The following is a 24420-nucleotide window of genomic DNA, read 5'->3' as shown; positions in this document are numbered from 1 at the left end:
CTCAACTCAGAATTTACAGAGGTGTTCACCCCAGCAAAAGAAATTAGCATATCCCTTGTACATTTTAAAGGAAGGGTTAAATTTTGCCAGTACCTGCCCAGCAAGCGGGCACGGTACGAAATAAAAAGTACTTCAGGAGGTCATGGTGCCCGTGTTGTACCAGGACAACATTTCCCTGGTGAAGTCCCACAAACAGCAAAGAGGGGAAAGACCCAAAAAAGATGTCGGGTTTGTTACAAAAGGGGAATAAGAAAGGACACCATTTATCAGTGCGACACCTGCCCTGATAAATCTGGCCTCTGCATGAAAGAATGCTTCCGAACCTACCACTCATCCATATATTTTCATAATTTCATCCTTTATGCTCCCTGTAATATTTCCATATCTCTGATTTAGTCCACCTCACTTGCATACCCACTTTCCAACAACCACTACATAATCTTTTTTGTGAGACACCTGTTTGGTAAAAAGTACCCTTTCCACCACTTAAAATGTCCGTACGGGGGTGCTCTTTCTAAAATGGGGTCACTTCTTGGGGTTTTTAATTTCTGGGGACCTCTAGAAATTTTTTTAAAGCATGTCTGCCAATTCAGGCCTGCAAATTGTACTTTGCCTGTAGCGGCCTGCTGTGCGCCAATACAGCAGGCTATGAGCACATATGGGGTGTTTGCAAAATGGGGAGAAAATGGGGAACATATACTGGGGTGCATTTTCTCCTTTAACCCCTTGTGAAAGTGAAAAATTGGGGTCTGCTAGTAATTTTTACAAATGTGTGCTATGAAATGCTTGTCTCAAGTAATTCTGCTTTCTGTGAGATACCTGTTTGGGAAAAAGTACCCTTTCCACCACTTAAAATGTTCGTTCGGGGGTGCTCTTTCCGAAATGGGGTCACTTTTTGGGATTTTTCATTTCTGGGGACCTCAGGAAATTTTTTAAATGTGACATGGCAGCTAAAATCCATGTCTGCCAATTCAGGTCAGCAAAATCCATATTTAGCTTTTTGTATCTAGAGCCCTGCCATGCGTCCATACATCATTTTATGAGCACATATTGGGTGTTGGTGTATTCAGCCAAGCGTTTCCTAATACTGTGAAACGCTCGATGGGTTTAAGTGCTCACTACACACCTTGAAATATTTCTTGAGGGGTCACTTTTTGGGGCTTTCCACTCTAGGGGTACCTCAGGGTGTCTTTATATATGACATAGATCCCAAAAGCCAATCCTGCAAAATCTGTCCTCCAAAAGCCCTATGGCGCTACTTCCCCTTTGGACCCTGCCATGCACCCATACATCATTTTATGACCACATATTGGGTGTTGGCGTATTCGGGAGGAAATGGGGAACAAAATGTGGGGTGCATTTTGTCCTGCTACCCCTTGTGAAAGTGAAAAATGTGGGTGTAAACTACTTTTTCTGGAAAAAAAATTTAATTTTTAATTTTCACAGCCAAGCGTTTCCTAATTCTGTAAAAACGCTTGATGGGTCAAAGTGTTAACTACACACCTTGGAATATTCCTTGAGGGGTGTTGTTTCCATAATGGGGTCACTTTTTGGGGGTTTCCACTCTAGGGTTACCTCAGGGTGTGTTCAATTGCAAGATGGCGCCTGTGAATTATTCCGGTGAAATCTGCCTTCCAGAACCCATTTGGTGCTCCTTTCCTTCTGACCCCTGTGGTACGCCCATATAGCAGTATATAAGCACATATGGGGTATTTCTGTAATCAGGCGAAAATGGGCAATACATTAGGGGGTACATTTTCTCCAGTTCCCCCTTTTTTAAAAAGGGAAAAATTTGGGGCTAAAGTTCATTTTTCTTGAAAAAAATGTAATTTTTCATTTTCACAGCCAATTCCATGTTTTACCTTTGAGGACAAAGTTCTCACTACACATCTTGAAATATTCCTTGAAGGGTGTAGTTTCTGGAATGGGGCCACTTTTTGGGAATTTGAACTGTAGGGGTACCTCAGGGTGTCTTTATATGCGACATAGCTCCCAAAAGCCAATCCTGCAAAATCTGTCCTCCAAAAGCCCTATGGCGCTACTTCCCTTTTGGACCCTGTCATGCACCCATACATCATTTTATGAGCACATATTGGGTGTTGGCGTATTCGGGGGAAAATGTGGAACAAAATGTGGGGTGCATTTTGTCCTGTTACGCCTTGTGAAAGTGAAAAAAGTGGGTGTAAAGCAACTTTTTATGGAAAAATTTTAATTTTTCATTTTCACAGCCAAGCGTTTCCTAATTTTGTGAAACGCCCGATGGGTCAAAGTGCTCACTACACACCTTGAAATATTCCTTGAAGGGTGTAGTTTCCAGAATGAGGTGACTTTTTGGGGGTTTCCACTGTAGGGCTACCTCAGAGTGTCTTCATATGCGACATAGCTCCCAATTACCATTCCAGCTAAATTCTCTCTCCAAAAGCCATATGGTGCTCCTTCCACTCTGAAGCCTGCTGTGCGCCCATACATCATTTTTTGAGCACACATGGGGTGTTTCTGTAAACCCCAGATTCAGGGTAATAGATTTTGAGTTTTGTTTGGCTGTTAACCCTTGCTTTGCTACTAGAACAAATGGATTAAAATGAAAAATCTGCCAAAAAAGTGAAATTCTGAAATTTCCTTCTCCATTTGCCATTCACTCTTGTGGAACACCTAAAGGGTTAACAACGTTTGTAAAATCAGTTTTGAATACCTTGAGGGGTGTAGTTTCTAAAATGGGGTGATTTATGGGTGGTTTCCAGAAAGTGACTTTATAACTGAACTGATCCTGAAAAATTTGGGTTTTGGAAATATTGTTAAAAATGTTAAGATTTGCTTCTAAACGTCTAAGCCTTCTAACGTCCCAAAAATATAAAATGTCATTTTCAAAATGATCCAAACATGAGGTAGACATATAGGGAATGTAAAGTAATTACTATTTTTGGAGGTATTACTATCTATTATAAAAGTAGAGAAATTGAAATTTGGAAATTTTCAAATTTTTCCAACTTTTTGGTAAATTTTGAATTTTTCTTTTATAAATAAAAAATATATTTTTTTGACTCCATTTCACCAGAGTCATGAAGTACGATATGTGACGAGAAAACAATCTCAGAATGGCCTGTATAAGTAAAAGTGTTTTAAAGTTATTACCACATAAAGTCACACAAAAAATGGCCTGGGCAGGAAGGTGAAAACAGGCCCGGGGTTAAAGGGGTTAAATCAAACAGTTCAGTATTTATTCACACTCTTGGCAAGTTCATAAACAAAAAGTCACATTCAACACAAAAAAAAGTCACCTTGTGGTTTTGGTGTTAGTTCACACCCTGTTGGCAGTTCTGCCTCAAAGAGTCCATGGACAGACTTTAGGCGGCCTGTTTCCCCTCACACAGGTCTCAGCCCTCCAAGCCCCAGATCCCAATACAGAGATCCTTTCTGCTGATCCCACCTGTCTTTTAAAAGCAGCTAGGTGTTGTCAAAACCCAGACCGGCACGAGTCCAGTCCGGTGTTTGACCCCACCTGGCCGCTAATCAGTCCAGCAGCACACACTGGGAGGAAAATACCTGCCTCCCCATATAGCTCCCTTTACTGTGTCACAATATATATATACAGTCAGGTCCATAAATATTAGGACATCAACACAATTCTAACATTTTTGGCTCTATACACCACCACAATGGATTTGAAATGAAACGAACAAGATGTGCTTTACCTGCAGACTGTCAGCTTTAATTTGAGGGGATTTACATCCAAATCAGGTGAACGGTGCAGGAATTACAACAGTTTCCATATGTGCCTCCCACTTGTTAAGGGACCAAAAGTAATGGGACAATTGGCTTCTCAGCTGTTCCATGGCCAGGTGTGTGTTATCCCCTCATTATCCCAATTACAATGAGGAGATAAGGGTACTTTCACACTTGCAGCAGGACAGATCCGACAGGCTGTTCACCCTGTCGGATCCGTCCTTCCGCTATTTTGCCGTGCCGCCGCTCCGTCCCCATTGACTATAATGGGGACGGGGGCGGAGCTCCGGCGCAGTACGGCAGTTCGCGGTGAGAGGCCGCCGGACTAAAAAGTCAGACATAAAGGACTTTTTAGTCCGGCGGCCTTTCGCCGTGCACTACCGTGCTGCGCCAGAGCTCCGCCCCCGTCCCCAGTATAGTCGGATCCGTCCTGCCGAAAGTGTGAAAGTACCCTAAAAGGTCCAGAGGTCATTTCCAGTCTGCTATTTGCATTTGGAATCTGTTGCTGTCAACTCTCAAGATGAGATCCAAAGAGCTGTCACTATCAGTGAAGCAAGCCGTCATTAGGCTGAAAAAACAAAACAAACCCATCAGAGAGATAGCAAAAACATTAGGCCTGGCCAAAACAACTGTTTGGAACATTCTTAAAAAGAAGGAACGCAACGGTGAGCTCAGCAACACCAAAAGACCCGGAAGACCACGGAAAACAACTGGTGGATGACCGAAGAATTATTTTCCTGGTGAAGAAAACACCCTTCACAACAGTTGGCCAGATCAAGAACGCTCTCCAGGAGGTAGGTGTATGTGTGTCAAAGTCAACAATCAAGAGAAGACTTCACCAGATTGAATACAGAGGGTTCACCACAAGATGTAAACCATTGGTGAGCCTCAAAAACAGGAAGGCCAGATTACAGGCCTTCACAGTTCTGGAACATCATATGGACACATGAGATCAAGATCAACTTGTACCAGAGTGATGGGAAGAGAAGAGTATGGAGAAGGAAAGGAACTGCTCATGATCCTAAGCATACCACCTCATCAGTGACACATGGTGGTGGTAGTGTCATGGCGTGGGCATGTATGGCTGCCAATGGAACTGGTTCTCTTGTATTTATTGATGATGTGACTGCTGACAAAAGCAGCAGGATGAATTCTGAAGTGTTTCGGGCAATATTATCTGCTCATATTCAGCCAAATGCTTCAGAACTCATTGGACGGCGCTTCACAGTGCAGATGGACAATGACCCAAAGCATACTGCAAAAGCAACCAAAGAGTTTTTTTAAGGGAAAGAAGTGGAATGTTATGCAATGGCCAAGTCAATCACCGGACCTGAATCCGACTGAGCATGCATTTCACTTGCTGAAGACAAAACTGAAGGGAAAACAACATTACTTACCGGTAATCGTTTTTCTCGATACCCATGACGGCACCCAGTGCGACTCAGGACCTCCCATCAGGACAGGAAACCTGAGAAGATAAAAAGGACACACCTCCACCCAACACCAGTGGAAGAAATAAATTGTTCTCCGGAGAGAAGTGATAAGGGATTAAAGACCCTCTCTCTTTTTTTTTTTTTTTTTTTTTAAATCTATATTACTTCATATAGACCTGACTGATACTTTATATATTTTTATAAATGTATCCATATCTGTATCTATATATGGGGAGGGAACTATCGGGTGCCGTCATGGGTATCGAGAAAAACGATTACCGGTAAGTAATGTTGTTTTCCCCTCACCCATGACGGCACCCAGTGCGAGATAGACTATAAGTAGAGTCTAGGGGGGGGCCACAGCCTGCAGGACCTTCTGCCCAAATGAGGCGTCAGAATGGAGCTGCAACCTATAATGTCTGAGAAAGGTATGTGGGGAACTCCATGTAGCTGCCCTACAAATCTGAGCTAAGGACACGTCAGCTCTTTCAGCCCATGAAGTAGACACTGCCCGAGTAGAATGGGCCCCGAACCCAGAAGGAGGGGAAAGACCCAAGGAGATGTAAGCCCTTGTTATGGCCTTCTTCACCCATCTGGCAATAACCCCGCAGGATGCTTTTTTACCCCTATTCTTCCCTAAAAACTGGACAAGAAGGTTCTCGTCTTTCCTCCATGAAGACGTAACATCCAGGTAAACTAACAAGCATCTTTTAACGTCCAAGGAATGCAAACTTTTTTCCCTGCTATTGGAGGGGTTAGGAAAAAAGGAAGGCAACACAATGTCCTGGCTCCTGTGAAAATCTGAGACAACTTTGGGAAGGAAGGAAGGCAGGGGCCTAATTACTACTTGATTGTCCTGGATGACAGTATATGGTGGATGTGCAGAGAAGGCTTGGATCTCCGAGACCCTCCTAGCAGAGGTGATTGCCAGTAGAAAAGCCATTTTAATGGACAGGATGTCAATTGGGATCTCTAACAAGGGCTCAAATGGCTTATCGGTTAGGGCTGTCAAGACCCTGTTTAAATCCCATGGAGGGGAAAGAGGCCTTACAGAAGGATGGATTCTGGCCGCGGCAGAAAGAAAACGTTTGACCCAAGGATGCATTGCTAACTGATAGTCGAAAAAATAGCTCAAGGCGGATACCTGTACTTTTAGGGTGGAGGCTTTGAGTCCCTTGTCTAACCCTGCCTGCAAGAAGTCTAAAACTTTAGGTATTTCTGGAGGTTTAAATGGATCAGGGCTAGACCCTAGAAAGGAAGCAAAGATATTCCACACTCTATTATATTTCCTGGCTGTTGTAGCTTTCCTACTGCCTAAAAGGGTGGAAACAACCTTGTTAGAGAGCCCTCTACTCAACCAGATGCCCCTGTCAAACTCCACACTGCCAATTGTAGAATCTCCGGATTGGGGTGGCATACAGGCCCCTGGAGAAGGAGGTCCTCCCTTGGAGGGATCGTCCAGGGGGGGCTTCTGGTTAGATTTAACAGGGTGGAGTACCAGATCCTTTTGGGCCATTTCGGGGCTACCAGGATTATAGAGGCTCCCTCCCTCCGTACCTTCTTCAGTACGTGAGGAATTAGGGAAATAGGTGGGAAGGCATAGCTTCGTTCTCGGCTCCAATCCTGGGCCAGACTGTCCACGGCCGTGGGGTTCTCTGTGTGATTTAAAGAGAAGAACCTCTCTGTCTTCCTGTTCTTCCGGGTAGCGAAGAGGTCTATAGTTGGAGTCCCAAACCTTAAGACAATCTGGGAAAAGACTTCTTCGTTCAGACTCCACTCTGCCTGGCTGAGTTCCACTCGGCTTAAAAAGTCGGCCACCGTGTTCTCTTTTCCCTTTAGATGTATTGCAGATAGGAGCAGGTTCCTGTCTTCTGCTATTTTGAAAATTTCCTGGCAGAGGAAGATTAGGGATGGTATTTTTGTTCCGCCCTGGTGATTTATATAGGCCACTGTTGTTAAATTGTCCGAGTAAAAGACCAGTTTTTTGTTCAAGACATCTGGAACTGCCACCCTTAGAACTCTTTCTACTGCCCTGAGTTCCTTGTAATTTGATGTGCAGGCTCGGGTTCTTAGATCCCATCTTCCCTGCCAATATTTCCCATCTGAATGAGCCCCCCAACCCCACGGACTGGCGTCTGTTGTTATCCGTATGGGTTCTATGAGGGACCAGGGCATCCCTGCCGAAAGATTCTTCTCGGATGTCCACCATAGGAGGGAATACCTTGCTCTGGAGGAGAGATGAAATTTTTCCTCTAGTGTTTGTGGAAGACCATTCCATTTCTTTAAGATATCCCACTGTAACGATCTTGTGTGAATCTGAGCAAACGGCACTGCGGGAATCGTAGCCGTCAGGTGCCCCAATACTGCCATCGCCTTCCTGATGGAACATCGGAAGGAGCGGAAAAGGATCCAAACATGTTTCTTTGTTGAAACTATTTTCTTCTGAGGAAGGAATGTTTTCTGAGCCCTGGAATCTAGCTGCATCCCTAAAAATACGCAATTTTGAGAGGGGGTTAGGCAAGACTTTTCTCGATTGATCTTCCATCCCAGATCTTTCAGTAGAGAACATACCAGGACAAGATCCGTCTGTAACTGTACCTTCGTCTGGGCTATGAACAAAAAGTCGTCCAGATAGGGTACTAACACTATCCTGGACAATCGGAGGAATGCCACCATCTCCGCCACAATCTTTGTAAAAATTCTCGGGGCTTGTGAGACCCCAAACGGGAGGGCCCTGTATTGCAGGTGCAGAAGCTGGCCCTTCACTTGGACTGCCGTTCTCAAATACTTTTGGGAGGAGGGATGAATAGGGATGTGGTAATAAGCATCCTCTAAGTCTATACTTGCCATCCAGCAATCTTTGTATAGCAGGTCTATAGTTGTTTTTATCGTTTCCATCCGGAATCTTTTGTATTTCAGGAACTTGTTTAGTCGTTTTAGATTTAGAATCATTCGAAAGGACCCATTGGGTTTCTTTACTAGAAAGAGTGGGGAGTAATACCCCCTGCCCTCCTCTTCTATGGGAACCTGACAAACGACTCCTTTGTCCAATAACAACTGAACCTCTGCCTCTAAAACTGTGGATTTTAAGGGATCTTTCGGAGTTGGAGTGTGGGTGAAGAAATTTTGGGGGTAGGAGAGAAACTCCAATCTGACTCCCTCTGCTATCCCTCCCAAAACCCATTTGTTTTGGGTGACCTTTGACCAAGCAGGGAGAAAGGAAGAGAGTCTCCCCCCAACTTGGAGCCCGGCGTCATTGCTGCTTATCTTTTTTATTATCCTGGGATTTGAAAAGAAAGCCGCTAGATTTCCTTTGAAATCGATCTCTCTCTTTCCTATCGTAGGGCTTGCCCCTCTGCCTTCTAAAGCTCTGCTGGGGCCTACGAAAAAAGGGGGGCTTCTGAGGGACAGGAAACCCCCTTTTTTTGTCAGAGGCCTTCTCCAGGATGTCATCTAAAGATGACCCAAATAATCTGTCGCCTTCACACGGAAGGGCACAGAGTCTGGCCTTAGATCCCTGGTCACCCTTCCAGGATCTAAGCCAAATAGCTCTTCTAGCCGCATTTGTCATAGCAGAGGCTCTGGCGGAAAAGCGCATCACATCAGTGGAGGCATCCGTTAAAAAATCAGCTGCTTTTGAGAAGGTGGGGAGAGAAGCTAGGAGCTCTTCTCTAGGTCTTTTTTCTTTAAGATGTGACTCTAGCTGGTCAATCCATAGTCTCAGCGACCGGGAAACCCAGGTGGCTGCGACTGCCGGTCTGAGACAGGCGGCCGATGTCTCCCAAGCCCGTTTAAGATATATGTCCGCTTTTTTATCTAACGGGTCAGAAAGACAACCTAAATCATCAAATGGGAGGGCAGACTTTTTTGCAATTTTGGCGACTGGTGCATCCACCGTAGGGGCCCTATCCCAACTTGAGGACACTTTTTCTTCATAAGGGTATTTTCTTTTAACAGAGGAAGGTATGAGGAACTTTCTGTCAGGATTTTTCCACTCTTTTTTAATAATCGCCTGCATGCTTTCATGCATAGAAAAAACCCTATGCTTTTTAGGGCCTAATGCCTGGAAGGCCTGATCCGCAACTGATCTGGTCTGCTTAATGTCTTCCAGCTGCATAGTTGCTCGGACCGCTTTTAATAATGGCTGCGTATCCTCAGGGGAAAAGAAGGACTTCCCTGAATATTCCTCGTCCGAGGAATCTGAATTACTGGAATCTAGCTGCCCGGATTCTCTGGCCTCACTATCAGATGAGTCCATTTCCATACTATCACATTCTGTGGCTTTATCCGGGGATCTGGCACGGCCTTTACTGAATGTCTTGAAGGATGCTTTGATTAAGGACCTCATAGATCTTGTAAGGGTCTGGGACTGTTCCGCTACCAGTTTGTCTATACATGCCGTACACAGAGGCTTCTGATAGGATGCAGATAGAGTCGTCTTACAATCTGCACACTCTTTGTGTTTTGACTTGGAAGACGACTTTTTTGGAGGCTTTGGGATCTAAGACAGAAACACCTTATTAGTAAAAAAAAAGGAACGTTCTCACCATGTGAATTTTTCCTTCCCCATCCTTAGGACCAGTACCGGACTTGCAGGCCTCAAGGGGTCCAGGGGTTCAGCGCGTCCATCTGTAGGCTCCGACATGCTTGCTAGCTGGATCCTACCTCAGCACAAACACACTGTGCCTCCGCTGGCTGCCTGCACCTGCTGCCGCATTTATAGATTTAAAAGACGCGCCTCGGCCCTCACTTCCGGGTCCTGCGCGTCGAGGGAGAAGCCCCGCCCCCCGCCGTCATCGGCCAGCCCTGAAAGATGGCCCCGCGCATGCGCATAAGCGCTCAGACGCGCGGGCGCCATTCTCAAACTGGGCAAGCCGGCATGGGGAGCCGCCTGAACACGGCCACAGCGGCTCCCCGCAGGACCGGCAGCGAGTGCGGGCGCAGGCAGACTTGTGGGGAGCGGCTTCCGGCACGGCCACAGAACTACCGCTCCCCAGGGATAGGTCTTCCCACGGCATAGCCACAGACCCCCCCCAGCGCTGGTGCTTCTTCTTCTGAGGTATGTCGTGCAGTACTACTGCTGCTTCTCAGGAACTCCCATCCGGAGGACAGGAAACCTGAACTGGTGTTGGGTGGAGGTGTGTCCTTTTTATCTTCTCAGGTTTCCTGTCCTGATGGGAGGTCCTGAGTCGCACTGGGTGCCGTCATGGGTGAGGGGAAAATGCCCCAAGAACAAGCAGGAACTGAAGACAGTTGCAGTAGGGGCCTGGCAGAGCATCACCAGGGATGAAACCCAGCGTCTGGTGATGTCTATGCGTTCCAGACTTCAGGCTGTAATTGACTGCAAAGGATTTGCAACCAAGTATTAAAAAGTGAAAGTTTGATTTATGATTATTATTCTGTCCCATTACTTTCGGTTCCTTTACAAGTGGGAGGCACATATGGAAACTGTTGTAATTCCTGCACCGTTCACCTGATTTGGATGTAAATACCCTCAAAGCTGAGAGTCTGCAGGTAAAGCACATCTTGTTTGTTTCATTTCAAATCCATTGTGGTGGTGTATAGAGCCAAAAATGGTAGAATTGTGTCGATGTCCCAATATTTATGGACCTGACTGTATGTCAAAGAGCCTTTAGTCAGCAGTTGTTAGCTGCAGTGCCGACGCTCTCTGAGGCTGTGCAGGCTGCCACCTGAGGCTCATAGTCAATGTGGCCCCAAGTAACTAATTTGTCTACAACAGCAAAATTATCTGCTTTCATCAGTGATAATCTGATCTATTAGGTGCAATCAGACATATGTGACTACGACATACATACAGTAAATGACCACATTTTTTTTTTTAAAGACACCCAGTTGGTAGTGTGTTGGACCTCCCTGCATTAGACTGCGCCATAGATTCCACTAGGTGTGGACATTTTTCTGCAGGAATGATGACCCACTCAAACAGGATAGATGGTACCAACATGCTCTGAACAGCCGGTTCTAACTAATCCCTGAGATGCTGTATAGGATTAAGATTTGGGGACTGTGAAGGCCATGGAAGCAAGGAGAACTCATGTGTTCCTGGATCCAATCCATGACTCTACAACCCTTGTGGTATCGTGCATTGTACTGCTCAAAGTGTCTATCTACCATAGGTAGACCAGCTGCTATGTAGGGATGAACTTGGCTTAGGCAAGTCTTACCGTTCAAACATCCATCCACAGGTATCAGAGAACCCAGGGTATGCCAAGAGAACATTCCCCACACCATTACTCCACCTACACCAGCCTGAATTATTGACACCCGACAGGAAAGGTTCAACAATTCACGCTTTTTGTGTCAAATTCTGACCCAAAGAGTTGTGTATTCAAGCAGGTCAGTTGGATCACTAGTATTGCATTCGGGTTCACCAAAGCGATTCTTGACCTCATCCTCTGACCCTTTTGTAAACGAGTTCATCCACAGGATCTCCCTTTGATGGATGTTTTTTCCTTGATCACACCATTCTCTGTGTACTCTCGACACTGTTGCACGAGAAGAGCCCAGCGGGCAGTTTCTGAAACACTGGTCCCAAATGGTCCTGCACCGATGACCATGCCTGGCTCAAAGTTGTCAGATAACTTGAGTTTCCTATTCTAAGGTGGATTCACATGGAAACTGATCCGTGGAAAACGTGCTCACTTGAATTTATGCTGCACTCTGAGGTCACTTTGTCTAATTTTCATAGAGGGAAGCTCGAGTCGTGAAAGGGCAGGGGTACCTGGTGTGTACATAACTGGCACTGCCATTCAGAACACATATTGCACTCATATAAAATGCCAGGGAGCCCCCTAGTGGTCAGTTGTAGCATCTTTCCCTGAAATGACAGTAACGTGAACGCACATGCAAATGTTTTTGTTTTTTATTTCAGACACCAGAACTAGCAAAGATTCTATTTTACATACAAGCTCAATATAGAATATAAGGGGGACATTTAGTAAAAACGGACAATGCACATCGGTGGTAAAAATCTCGTTTAGTACAGTATTTATACATTAGTGTTGTGGCTTTATTAGACCTCTGACGTTCTCAGACTCATCACCAACCATTACAAGATGTGGTCTTCTCGATTACGGAGCCGACTGCTATAAAGACCATGGGAAAGGAGAGTGACCAGGAGATCTATATTGAATCCCAGAAGCTCCAAAAACGGAAGTCAATACATATATTATTCATGCGCTGAGTTATCAGTGCCCGGGACAACACTACTCCCTGTTCTCAGAGGCACACCAACCTTACATAAGGCATCCGAAAGAATAGGGGGAAAAAAAAAGGAGTCTCACTGTCTCCATGATAACACTGAGCTGCCAAAGTATGGGGCAGGAAGTATTGTCATGGGGCAACAAGGGTAACTTTCACTTCTAAAATCTAGAAAGAATTGCTACAGATCATTTCTGTAGTTCTCAAGTAAAGGAGGAAAAGATGAAAACAAACAATATCATTTCTGTACTAAGAGTTGATTCTTAAAGGGGCTCTCCATTCACCAAAAAAAAAAAATCACTGATTCCCCAAAATGCTTGCTGGTCCCTCTAGACGTGGGACTATGACCACTTGGCTAATCACTGGCTGGGGTGTATCGGAAGGGGCCAGAGCCCCCTGGAAGCACGGAGGATCGTAAGGTTAGGATTATTTTCTTGTCTTTCTAATCCCTTTTCTAAAAGTATTTACCGGCTGCCGACCCCTTTAGGCTAGGTCTACACGACGACATTTGTCGCGCGACAATTTTTATAATGGTAGTCTATGGTGTCGCACTCGACAGTCGCAAAAAAAACATTCAAGACGGATTTTTCTGTGACTGCCGCGTCGCAGTATGTTGCAGTGCAACACCATAGACTACCATTATAAAAATTGTCGCGCGCCATTGACACATGTTGCAGTGTAGTTGTGCCCTATGTGCTGCGCGACACATATCGTCGTGTAGACCTAGCTTTAAAGGGGTTCTGCACTTTGTTTAAAATGATGCTTTGTTTAAGCATCTGATCAGCGGGGGTCCGACACCCGGGACCCCCGCCGATCAGCTGTTTGAAAAGGCAGCGGCGCTCCAGCAGCGCCGCGGCCTTCTCACTGTTTACCGCAGGCCCAGTGACATCACGACTTGTATCAACTGGCCTGGGCGGGGCCAAGCTCCATTTAAGGGAACGGAGCATAGCCCCGCCCAAGGCCAGTGATACTAGTCATGACGTCACTGGGCCTGCGGTAAACCGTGAGAAGGCCGTGGCGCTGCTGGAGCGCCGCTGCCTTCTCAAACAGCTGATCGGCGGGGGGTCCCAGGTGTCGGACCCCCGCCAATCAGATGCTGATGATCTATCCAGAGGATAGATCATCAGTTTAAACTAAGTGCAGAACCCCTTTAATCACGAGGTTTCCCCAATTATCTCTACAATGTAGATGAACAACTACAAAATGACTACTGTTGATGAAGACCGGAGAAGACCCCACAGGATAAGGCCGAAACTCACGCGTCAGATTTTTCTCATACATTTTAAAATGGATCCTAACATTGGACTTTCGTAAGGAAAATGAATCTCTCCTATTATGATGATGAAATCTTCTTTCCTCCAGAGACAGCAGATACCCCTAAACGTTCCCTCGTATAATGGCAGCCGTTCCATCCACAGTCTGTTATCTTGTACTGGAAAGGTATCTCATGTATCTAAAGTGATGAGACACAGCGCATGTATCAGACAGAACTTCTGTACTGGGTTGACACCCTGTACCCCTGATGGCCATAATAACCAGTACCATCACCACGTTAGCTACTACAACCAATGTAGAAATGAATAGGACATCATAGTTGGCCCTCACCTGCGAGTAATTGGACACACAGGGCCAAACATCTATCCACATCAGGTACTTGGTGCCCAGAGGTCAGGGGCTTCTACCTGCATTAAAGTAGGGCCCCATTAAAACCTCTTTAAACCCAAATATAATACTAAGGGAGAATGAATTATGAGATGACTGATAGGTTGCAAGTGATACTGCCCGCTCTCTCCTGCCTAGACTGGCACCAGGGCAGATGCCCGCTACCATGTCCCATTAAGTGGATAGAGGATCCAGGCACATTTCCACCGTATTGACGGGACCTTCCTTGAAGTTGCTCGCTGGCTAATGGCCCTATCATATGGGCCGATAAAGAGCGTCACGATATGGAAGTTGTGCTCCATCCTTGGGTATAAAGACATTTCAGGATAAAAAAATCTAGAGAGAACACTTAATGCATTTGCCGTACGACCGCACCTCTCGTGTCACTGTTGATGGTGACTGGACTTTGCTTCCGAGCCGTTTCTGGATGTAAATGTCCGCCCTTAATTATAGTCCCCCTCAATACTACCTCAGGCTCCTAAGCCCCCCCCCAACCCCTAAGATTACAGGTGATGCCACCTCTCCATCGAGATGACACGGTATGGGCTTATACCTGTATATTATTGCAGTGGAACACACTTTCTACTCCTGTATATGAAGAAGACACGTAATGACATACATGAGGGTTACATGTGTGTATTTACACAAAGACCTAAAGTCGAACTTGCCGCCTAAATGCTGATGCAGGATGTACATGGGTTCCGTAAAATGTTTGGGGCATCATTTGCGGGAACTCCTCATTATTTTTTGTCTATGACAGTGTCAGAAGACTGACTAATCCGGTAACGCACACAGCCTCCGATTATGGGTCGTCTGTGGGTCCACAAGTGTCAGGACACCAATACAAAAAACAGATCTGCACCTCAGAGGTCCCATGTAAAACAGTATAAAGACTTTTTGTTTATAAAAAAAAAAAAAGTGATGTGATGCTGATATATCATAATATACCACAATAAAACCAACATTCGTATAGACCTCCAGCAAGCACAGTCCAGAAGAGGGCAGCACTCAATACATGGCAGCTCTAATTGCAGTCTCCAGGCTACAATAGTACAGATCTAGGACTACTCTCCTGGTTATGGGGACGTATTCATTCTGGGGACATCCAGAAAACTTAGCTAATAATCTGTAGAACAGATGGCCTCTGTTTTTTCCCCTTCGGTCATAGGGTTTGAGAATTTGTAAGTCCAGCAGGCCCCTGCCCACCTCTGTCCTTTGCAAACTTCCTTATGCTTTTGATAGCAACTTTCCACCCTGAATTTACGGCCACAGTCTTCACAAGAGAACAAGCTGCCGCCGTGCGTTTTCATATGTTCTGTTAGATGATGCTTCAGTTTGAACTTCTTGTGGCAGACAGAGCAGCCGAACGGGCGGAGGCTGAAGGTCAGCATGATATGGCGGTCACGTTTGGGCTTTACTGCAAACCGCTTCCCACACAAGCAGCCAAACTTTTTCCCATCTGGGGTAGCTATAAGCTTAACAGGAGCGTGAACCGATTGAGCCTGAAGAGCTTGGGTTACAATCTCATTTCCATGAAGGTCCACAGGTTTGGAAATAGTGAAGGAAGTTGGTTCTGAGCTACTGTAAAGTTTCCGAGGGATGCAGAGAGACACATCGGAAGACGATGGCGATGATACTGGAGGGACGACATAGCTCAGCTCTGACGGATAATCAGCCTGCACCTCGGTGATCTCAAAGGCCTTCATATAACCTCCATCCTCGTCAGTGCGCTCTTGCTTGATGTAGATGACTTTGGGGGTTTCAGGTGACGAAGAGGAAGACGGGAGAGCATAAGAGCAATTGGTGACTACAGAGTCGTCCAGGACATTTGCACCACTTTTTAAATCATCCTCCTCTTCTTCCTCTTCCTCCTCTTCCTCCGAAACTCGAACTTTGATCACCTCTTCTTCATCTGAACAAGCCAACGTGACCGTTGGAACTGCCGGTGGTGGTGGCGGGTCATCTCGTGGCAACTGGTAGCTGCTGCTCGGTGACTGGCTTTCACTGGCACGACTCGACCAGGTCTGTGGGACACACGCTTGCCGCTCTTTAAGAATCTCAGAACATCGGTCTACCACTTGCCACATCTGTAGACCACTGGCTACTAGGAGATGTGAGGGTAATGCTTCCAATTCGAGGCAAAGTCTCCCAGAGTAAATAAGTTGCAAAAGGTTCTCAAAAGTATCGGGCTGAATGACACTGGGCAACACCAGACAGTTGGTGTCATTCAAAAGCAGCTTGTCGTGGAAGTAAGGAGATGAAGCGGCCAAGATGGTTTTGTGAGCTTGGAAGACACGATCTTGGACCTGGACAGAGAGATCGCAGAACTTTCCCTCCAATCGCTGCTTGTTCAGTGTATCCAGGAGCACAGAGCTGTAGTGTGGGAAGTTCAGCTGGACGCTCTCAGTTCCAGACATGGTGATGGTCTACAAGACATGAGAACAAACAATGAAAGGCAATAATAACATTTACAACGCACGGCTAAACCTAGAATTCCTGCAGCACATTTGATTGACTTTAGGGGTTATCCGACCCCTAAAATGCCCCCCCATATGCCCAATGCACTGCTCTGGACTACAGCTGTAGCTCAATAGTTAGTAGCACCTCAAAAAGACTAGGTGGTCTGCAGCCTGAGGGTAGGGCCACACGGAGCACGCTGCAGCGGCATCACATAATGATAGAATATACTGTGGGTTACTGCGCGGCCATTAACAATGAAGGCCAAATAAACAATTCACTTCTAATCAGTTGATAAGATTCCGCCGCGGCTTGCATTGCTATGTGGTAGACGGTGGCCGTGTCCCATCTGTGCTGTGCGGCCGTGGCCTTAGGGGTCATTAAACTTCTCAATAGTAACTGACCCCTAACTGCTAGAGTAAATGAGGGACCTGCCTCTGGTGAAGTGGAGCTCAAGACTGAGGCTGGGTTCACACCTGAGCGTTTTACAGCGCGTTCCTACGCGCTGTAAAACGCTCAACAGGCAAGAACCAATGTTTCCCTATGGGAATGGTTCTCATCTGAGCGTTTCACAGCGCGTACGATCGCACTGTAAAACGCCTGACGCCCCAAGAAGTACAGGAGCTTCTTTGGGGCGTCTTGTCGCGCGTTCCCGTACATAGACTTCCGGGAACGCGCGACAATGGGCGCTCGCTTGTTCCGGAGCCGCGTCTAAACGCGCATACAGAGCGCTCCATCCCGTACGCTCAGGTCTGAACGCAGCGTAAGGCTTCAGGCTGCCTTTACACAAAATGGAAAAACAAGTATTGCTTGTGGCGGATACCAGACTTTTAAACACAGTTATTCTATTAAAGGCTACGTAATTTTTTTTTTTTTTGCATTGTACTAAGTTTGAGCTAAAAATTTTCAAAAGTTTTTCAATTGGTCTTTATTACAAATATGGAGCCCTTTTCTCTGTACAGGGCTGAGATGCTCTAGTAGGAGCCTCTGAATGTTCTCTCTCTTCTGTCAGCCAGCTCACCTGACGGCTCCTTATTAGAGGACTGGCAGACTATGAATCCGATTAGTTCGTCCTGTGGTAGCAGGATCGCCCCTCTACCGCTGGTAAATTGCATTTTTCCGTATACGATCAAAATAATATGGCTGCAGGTCTCACAAGAAAATCATAATGTCGCATATGAGCATTTACTGTGAAAAGCAGCGGATGCGCGAATACACTTGATAACGAATCCGAGATTGTGCCGCGCGACACAATCAATTACGAATTGTTAATGAGTATATTTGCAGATGTGCCACTACTCGCAGGAAGTGCACACGTGCGAGATTAAAGGGGTTTTGTGAGACTTGTATACTGATGACCTATCTTTAGGACAGGTCATCGGTATCTAGTTGGGGGGGGGGGGTGTCTGACACCCAGGACCCCCACTGATCAGCTGTTTGAGAAGGCAGCGGTCACGTGGCCTAGGAGCAGCTCAGCCCCATAGAAGTGAATAGGGTTCAGCGCAATACCAAGCACAGCCACTACACAATGGATGGCGCTGTGCTTCATGGAGAAACAGCTGATCATCAGATACTTATGACCTATCAATCAGTGTAAAACTTCTGGAAAACCCCTTTAAGATTTTCCTGCGAGACCCTCGGCCATATTATTTTGATCGCATAGGAAAAAATACAATTTTACCGGCGGTAGAGGGACAGTCAACTACTGTGATGAGCGAATCGGAACCTACACCTATAATATTACTGTATATACACATTACACTGGATCCCCGCACAGGGTATATATCCCAGGCACGCTGTACGAGGCGGAGTAATAATATTATCTGCGCTCTGGTTGTAGAATTTACTTTAAATCAGCTTTCAGAAAAGACAAATCCGTAATTTTTCTACATCATCTCCCTGCTTTTCAGTCCATTTGTCCACAAGCTTTCGTCTTCCCTCCTGGCTGAGCTGCGAGCCCTGAAGGCACCGCCGTCTTCTCCTCTTCATCAGACATGAACCTTCGTCCTTGTGGAGCCACATAATCCACCGCCACTCGCCCGTCCAGCAGAATCAGTTCACATTCAGTGGTGGCTCCTTCTTCGCGGCCTTCTCTCTCCGTTCGTAGACTCTTCTCCGAGACACTCCAGCCATACCGAGCACCAAGTCTCGGATAAATGTCAGCACCAGACGCCCTCACACCACCGGACACCGATCACCGCGCGCTGCTCTGCTTTCATGCGCATCACAGGTGCAGGACGGCCATTGTCTCTCGTACCGCGATCACAACTGAAGTGACGGAACGCGTTCAAACCTGCACAGCAGCGACCGGGAGAGGACGTCGAAAAATGAAGGAATTGTCTTTTCTGAAAGCTGATTAAAATAAATTCTACAGTCAGAGTGCGGGTAGTTATAGACTCTCCCTCATATACAGTAGTATCAAATACAGAGTACAGGGCTGGGCACACTGTATATAGTGGTATAAAATACAGGGTACAGGGCCGGGCAATACTACTATATACAGAATGCCCGGTGCCCTGCATCTAATAATACCATATACAGTGTGCCCGGCCCGGTGCCCTGCATCTAATACTACTATATACAGTGTGCCCGGCCCGGTGCCCTGCATCTAATAATACCATATACAGTGTGCCCGGCCCTGTACCCTGCATCTAATACTACCATATACAGTGTGCCCGGCCCTGTACCCTGCATCTAATACTACTATATACACTGTGCCCGGCCCTGTACCCTCCATCTAATAATACCATATACAGTGTGCCCGGCCCTATACCCTGCATCTAATACTACTATATACAGTGTGCCCGGCCCTGTACCCTGCATCTAATACTACTATATACAGTGTGCCCGGCCCTGTACCCTCTATCTAATACTACTATATACAGTGTGCCCGGCCCTGTACCCTCTATCTAATACTACTATATACAGTGTGCCCGGCCCTGTACCCTCTATCTAATACTACTATATACAGTGTGCCCGGCCCTGTACCCTCTATCTAATACTACTATATACAGTGTGCCCGGCCCTGTACCCTCTATCTAATACTACTATATACAGTGTGCCCGGCCCTGTACCCTGCATCTAATACTACTATATACAGTGTGCCCGGCCCTATACCCTCTATCTAATACTACTATATACAGTGTGCCCGGCCCTGTACCCTGCATCTAATACTACTATATACAGTGTGCCCGGCCCTGTACCCTGCATCTAATACTACTATATACAGTGTGCCCGGCCCTGTACCCTGCATCTAATACTACTATATACAGTGTGCCCGGCCCTGTACCCTGCATCTAATACTACTATATACAGTGTGCCCGGCCCTGTACCCTGCATCTAATACTACTATATACAGTGTGCCCGGCCCTGTACCCTGCATCTAATACTAATATATACAGTGTGCCCGGCCCTGTACCCTGCATCTAATACTACTATATACAGTGTGCCCGGCCCTGTACCTTGCATCTAATACTACTATATACAGTGTGCCCGGCCCTGTACCCTCTATCTAATACTACTATATACAGTGTGCCCGGCCCTGTATCCTCTATCTAATACTACTATATACAGTGTGCCCGGCCCTGTACCCTCCATCTAATGCTACTATATACAGTGTGCCCGGCCCTGTACCCTCTATCTAATACTACTATATACAGTGTGCCCGGCCCTGTACCCTCTATCTAATACTACTATATACAGTGTGCCCGGCCCTGTACCCTCTATCTAATACTACTATATACAGTGTGCCCGGCCCTGTACCCTCTATCTAATACTACTATATACAGTGTGCCCGGCCCTGTACCCTCTATCTAATACTACTATATACAGTGTGCCCAGCCCTGTACCCTCTATCTAATACTACTATATACAGTGTGCCCGGCCCTGTACCCTCTATCTAATACTACTATATACAGTGTGCCCGGCCCTGTACCCTGCATCTAATACTACTATATACAGTGTGCCCGGCCCTGTACCCTCTAACTAATACTACTATATACAGTGTGCCTGGCCCTGTACCCGCTATCTAATACTACTATATACAGTGTGCCCGGCCCTGTACCCTCTAATACTACTATATACAGTGTGCCCGGCCCTGTACCCTCTATCTAATACTACTATATACAGTGTGCCTGGCCCTATACCCTGCATCTAATACTACTATATACAGTGTGCCCGGCCCTGTACCCTGCATCTAATACTACTATATACAGAGTGCCCGGCTCTGTACACTATTCTAATACTACTATATACAGAATGCCCGGCCCTGTACTCTGCATCTGCTATTACTGTGTGCCCAGTCCTGTGCCCTGCATCTGATAATACTGTGTACATTGTGCCCGGCCCTGTACCCTGCATGTAATACCACTATATACAGTGTGCCCGGCCCTGTACCCTGCATGTAATACCACTATATACAGTGTGCCCGGCCCTGTACCCTCTATGTAATACTATTATATACAGTGTTCCCGGCCCTGTATCTAATACTACTATATACAGATATTAGATGCAGGGTACAGGGCCAGTCACACTCTATATAGTAGTATTAGGTACAGGGCCGGGCACACAGCAGTAGATACAGGGTACAGTGCCGGGCACACAGCAGTAGATACAGGGCACAGGGCCGGGCACACAGCAGTAGATACAGGGTACAGTGCCGGGCACACAGCAGTAGATACAGGGTACAGTGCCGGGCACACAGTAGTAGATACAGGGTACAGTGCCGGGCACACAGCAGTAGATACAGGGTACAGGGCCGGGCACACAGCAGTAGGTACAGTGCCGGGCACACAGCAGTAGGTATAGTGCCGGGCACACAGTAGTAGATACAGGGTACAGTGCCGGGCACACAGTAGTAGGTACAGGGCCGGGCACACAGTAGTAGATACAGGGTACAGTGCCGGGCACACAGTAGTAGATACAGGGTATAGTGCCGGGCACACAGTAGTAGATACAGGGTACAGTGCCGGGCACACAGCAGTAGGTACATGGTACAGGGCCGGGCACACAGTAGTAGATACAGGGTACAGGGCCGGGCACACAGTAGTAGATACAGGGTACAGTGCCGGGCACACAGTAGTAGATACAGGGTATAGTGCCGGGCACACAGTAGTAGATACAGGGTACAGTGCCGGGCACACAGCAGTAGGTACATGGTACAGGGCCGGGCACACAGTAGTAGATACAGGGTACAGTGCCGGGCACACAGTAGTAGATACAGGGTACAGTGCCGGGCACACAGTAGTAGATACAGGGTACAGTGCCGGGCACACAGTAGTAGATACAGGGTACAGGGCCGGGCACACAGTAGTAGATACAGGGTAAAGGGCCAGGCACACAGTAGTAGGTACAGGGCCAGGCACACAGTAGTAGATACAGGGCCGGGCACACAGCAGTAGGTACAGGGTACAGGGCCGGGCACACAGCAGTAGATACAGGGCACACAGTAGTAGATACAGGGCCGGGCACACAGCAGTAGGTACAGGGTCGGGCACACAGTATTAGATACAGGTTACAGGGCACACGGTAATAACAGATGCAGAGTACCGGGCCCGGCCGCCCCCTCCTCTCGGTTACCTGTCTCTCCCCCGTAGATCCGCACTGATCAGCTCTACACTGCGGCCGCCCCGGGACACGGTCACAAGGACAAACATGAGCTAACCCTGTGACACTGAACAAAGAGGCCCGCCTCCCATCCCCTTAATCATCCCCAGCGCTCACCAAGGGAAACCAATAGAAGGGACAAAGATGATTCAATCCTGGGTTAGCATCAGGTCACATGACCCATGCTGCTTCCTGTCACATGACTCCCGTGCCGCCTGATGTATAAAATCGCCCGAAAGCACTCTCCTTTAATTATTTGTGACCGGCCCAAGGAAAGAGCAGAGGGGAGTCCTGAGTGCGGGAGCAGGGAGACTGCGGGTCCGGTCACCTCATTCTGGCAGGACTGCTGAGTGGTTTTCTCGTTTTGTGATTGGCTGGGGACCAGCACGTGATTATCTTGGCGCCTGTCCGGACTCCGTGTACTGTGTATGGAGAGACCTCCGGACTGTATAGAGGGGCGGCGGCGGCGGGAAGGCTACACTGTATCTCACCCTGTGCTGTGCTGTGCGATACAGTCTGCTGAGCTGTGTATCTAATCCTATCCTGTGCGATACAGTCTGCTGAGCTGTGTATCTAATCCTATCCTGTGTGATACTGACTGCTGAGCTGTGTATCTAATCCTATCCTGTGTGATACTGACTGCTGAGCTGTGTATCTAATCCTATCCTGTGTGATACAGTCTGCTGAGCTGTGTATCTAATCCTGTGTGATACAGTCTGCTGAGCTGTGTATCTAATCCTGTGTGATACTGACTGCTGAGCTGTGTATCTAATCCTATCCTGTGTGATACTGACTGCTGAGCTGTGTATCTAATCCTGTGTGATACAGTCTGCTGAGCTGTGTATCTAATCCTATTCTGTGCGATACTGTCTGCTGAGCTGTGTATCTAATCCTATCCTGTGTGATACTGACTGCTGAGCTGTGTATCTAATCCTGTGTGATACAGTCTGCTGAGCTGTGTATCTAATCCTATTCTGTGCGATACTGTCTGCTGAGCTGTGTATCTAATCCTGTGTGATACTGTCTGCTGAGCTGTGTATCTAATCCTATCCTGTGATACTGTCTGCTGAGCTGTGTATCTAATCCTATCATGTGTGATACTGTCTGCTGAGCTGTGTATCTAATAGAGATGGGAAGTTCGGATCTTTTTCATGAATCGGATCTTCGGTTCACTTCCTGAGCCGGCAGAAGCAAGTGAACTGAAGATCAATGCGCATGCTCAGCTCATCGAATCTTCGTTCACTTGCTGAGCCGGCTCTCAAGTGAACCGAAGGTCAGGAGGGACTCGCTCCTGGCAAACACAGCTCTGCTGCAGTGAATGCAGTGGAGCAGACTGTGATGTAGTGGCTATAGTTATTGCAGGGACTCAGATAATTGTCTGAGAGTTTATTAGTTAAAAGAATCGTGTCACCGAGTCCCTACCAGACGTCCTGCTCTGCTACATGCACCCTGTACACACACAGCTCCGCTACATGCTAGACTAATGAACTATTGACCAGACGTCTCCATGTGACGTGGTTGTCCCTGATTGCCCTTCTATCTGCAGACGGCGCGCGCTCTGTGTTCACTTCCTTGGCATCTCGGGGGCCGTGGTTTTTTGTGTGATTATGAAGCGTCAGCTCTGCGCCTGGAGGGGTTTGTTCACACCAGCAAATAATCTGCGGGGCAGCTGTTTACATGTCACACCCACTGGATGCATCTCATAGTAACATAAGAAAAGCCCTCCGTCCATCCAGTTCGGCCTGTTATCCTGCAAGTTGATCCAGAGGAAGGCAAAAAAAACTGTGAGGTAGAAGCCAATTTTCCTCACTTTAGGGGAATAAAAAATTCATTCCTGACTCCAATCAGAATACCTCCCTGGATCCACGACCCCTCTCTAGTAGCTATAGCCTGTAATATTATTACGCTCCAGAAATACATCCAGGCCCCTCTTGAATTCCTTTATTGTACTCACCATCACCACCTCCTCAGGCAGAGAGCTCCATAGTCTCACTGCTCTTACCGTAAAGAATCCTCTTCTATGTTTGTGTACAAACCTTCTTCCCTCCAGACACAGAGGATGTCCCCTCGTCCCAGTCCTGGGGATAAATAGATGATGGGAGAGATCTCTGTACTGACCCCTGATATATTTATACATAGTAATTAGATCTCCCCTCAGTCGTCTTTTTTCTAACGTGAATAACCCTAATTTTGATAATCTTTCAGGGTACTGTAGTTGCCCCATTCCAGTTATTACTTTAGTTGCCCTCCTCTGGACCCTCTCCAGCTCTGCTATGTCTGCCTTGTTTACAGGAGCCCAGAACTGTACACAGTCCTCCAT

At 46.9% G+C, this 24420-nt stretch overlaps 1 protein-coding gene across 1 annotated transcript; it reads right to left on the bottom strand.

The window, feature by feature from the left end:
* Positions 1-14376: 14376 nt before the first annotated feature.
* ZBTB9 (zinc finger and BTB domain containing 9) lies at positions 14377-22177 on the bottom strand. The gene is made up of 2 exons (XM_040405131.1): positions 22074-22177; positions 14377-16465 (listed from the first exon to the last, which is right to left on the bottom strand). Exon 2 carries the CDS (start codon positions 16454-16456, stop codon positions 15158-15160), a length of 1299 nt encoding a protein of 432 aa, XP_040261065.1. The 5' UTR covers positions 16457-16465; positions 22074-22177; the 3' UTR covers positions 14377-15157.
* Positions 22178-24420: the final 2243 nt, after the last annotated feature.

The sequence above is a fragment of the Bufo bufo genome, chromosome 8 (genome assembly GCF_905171765.1).
Source record: "Bufo bufo chromosome 8, aBufBuf1.1, whole genome shotgun sequence".
NCBI lineage: Eukaryota > Metazoa > Chordata > Amphibia > Anura > Bufonidae > Bufo > Bufo bufo.
This window is presented reverse-complemented; position numbering and strand designations above follow the sequence as displayed.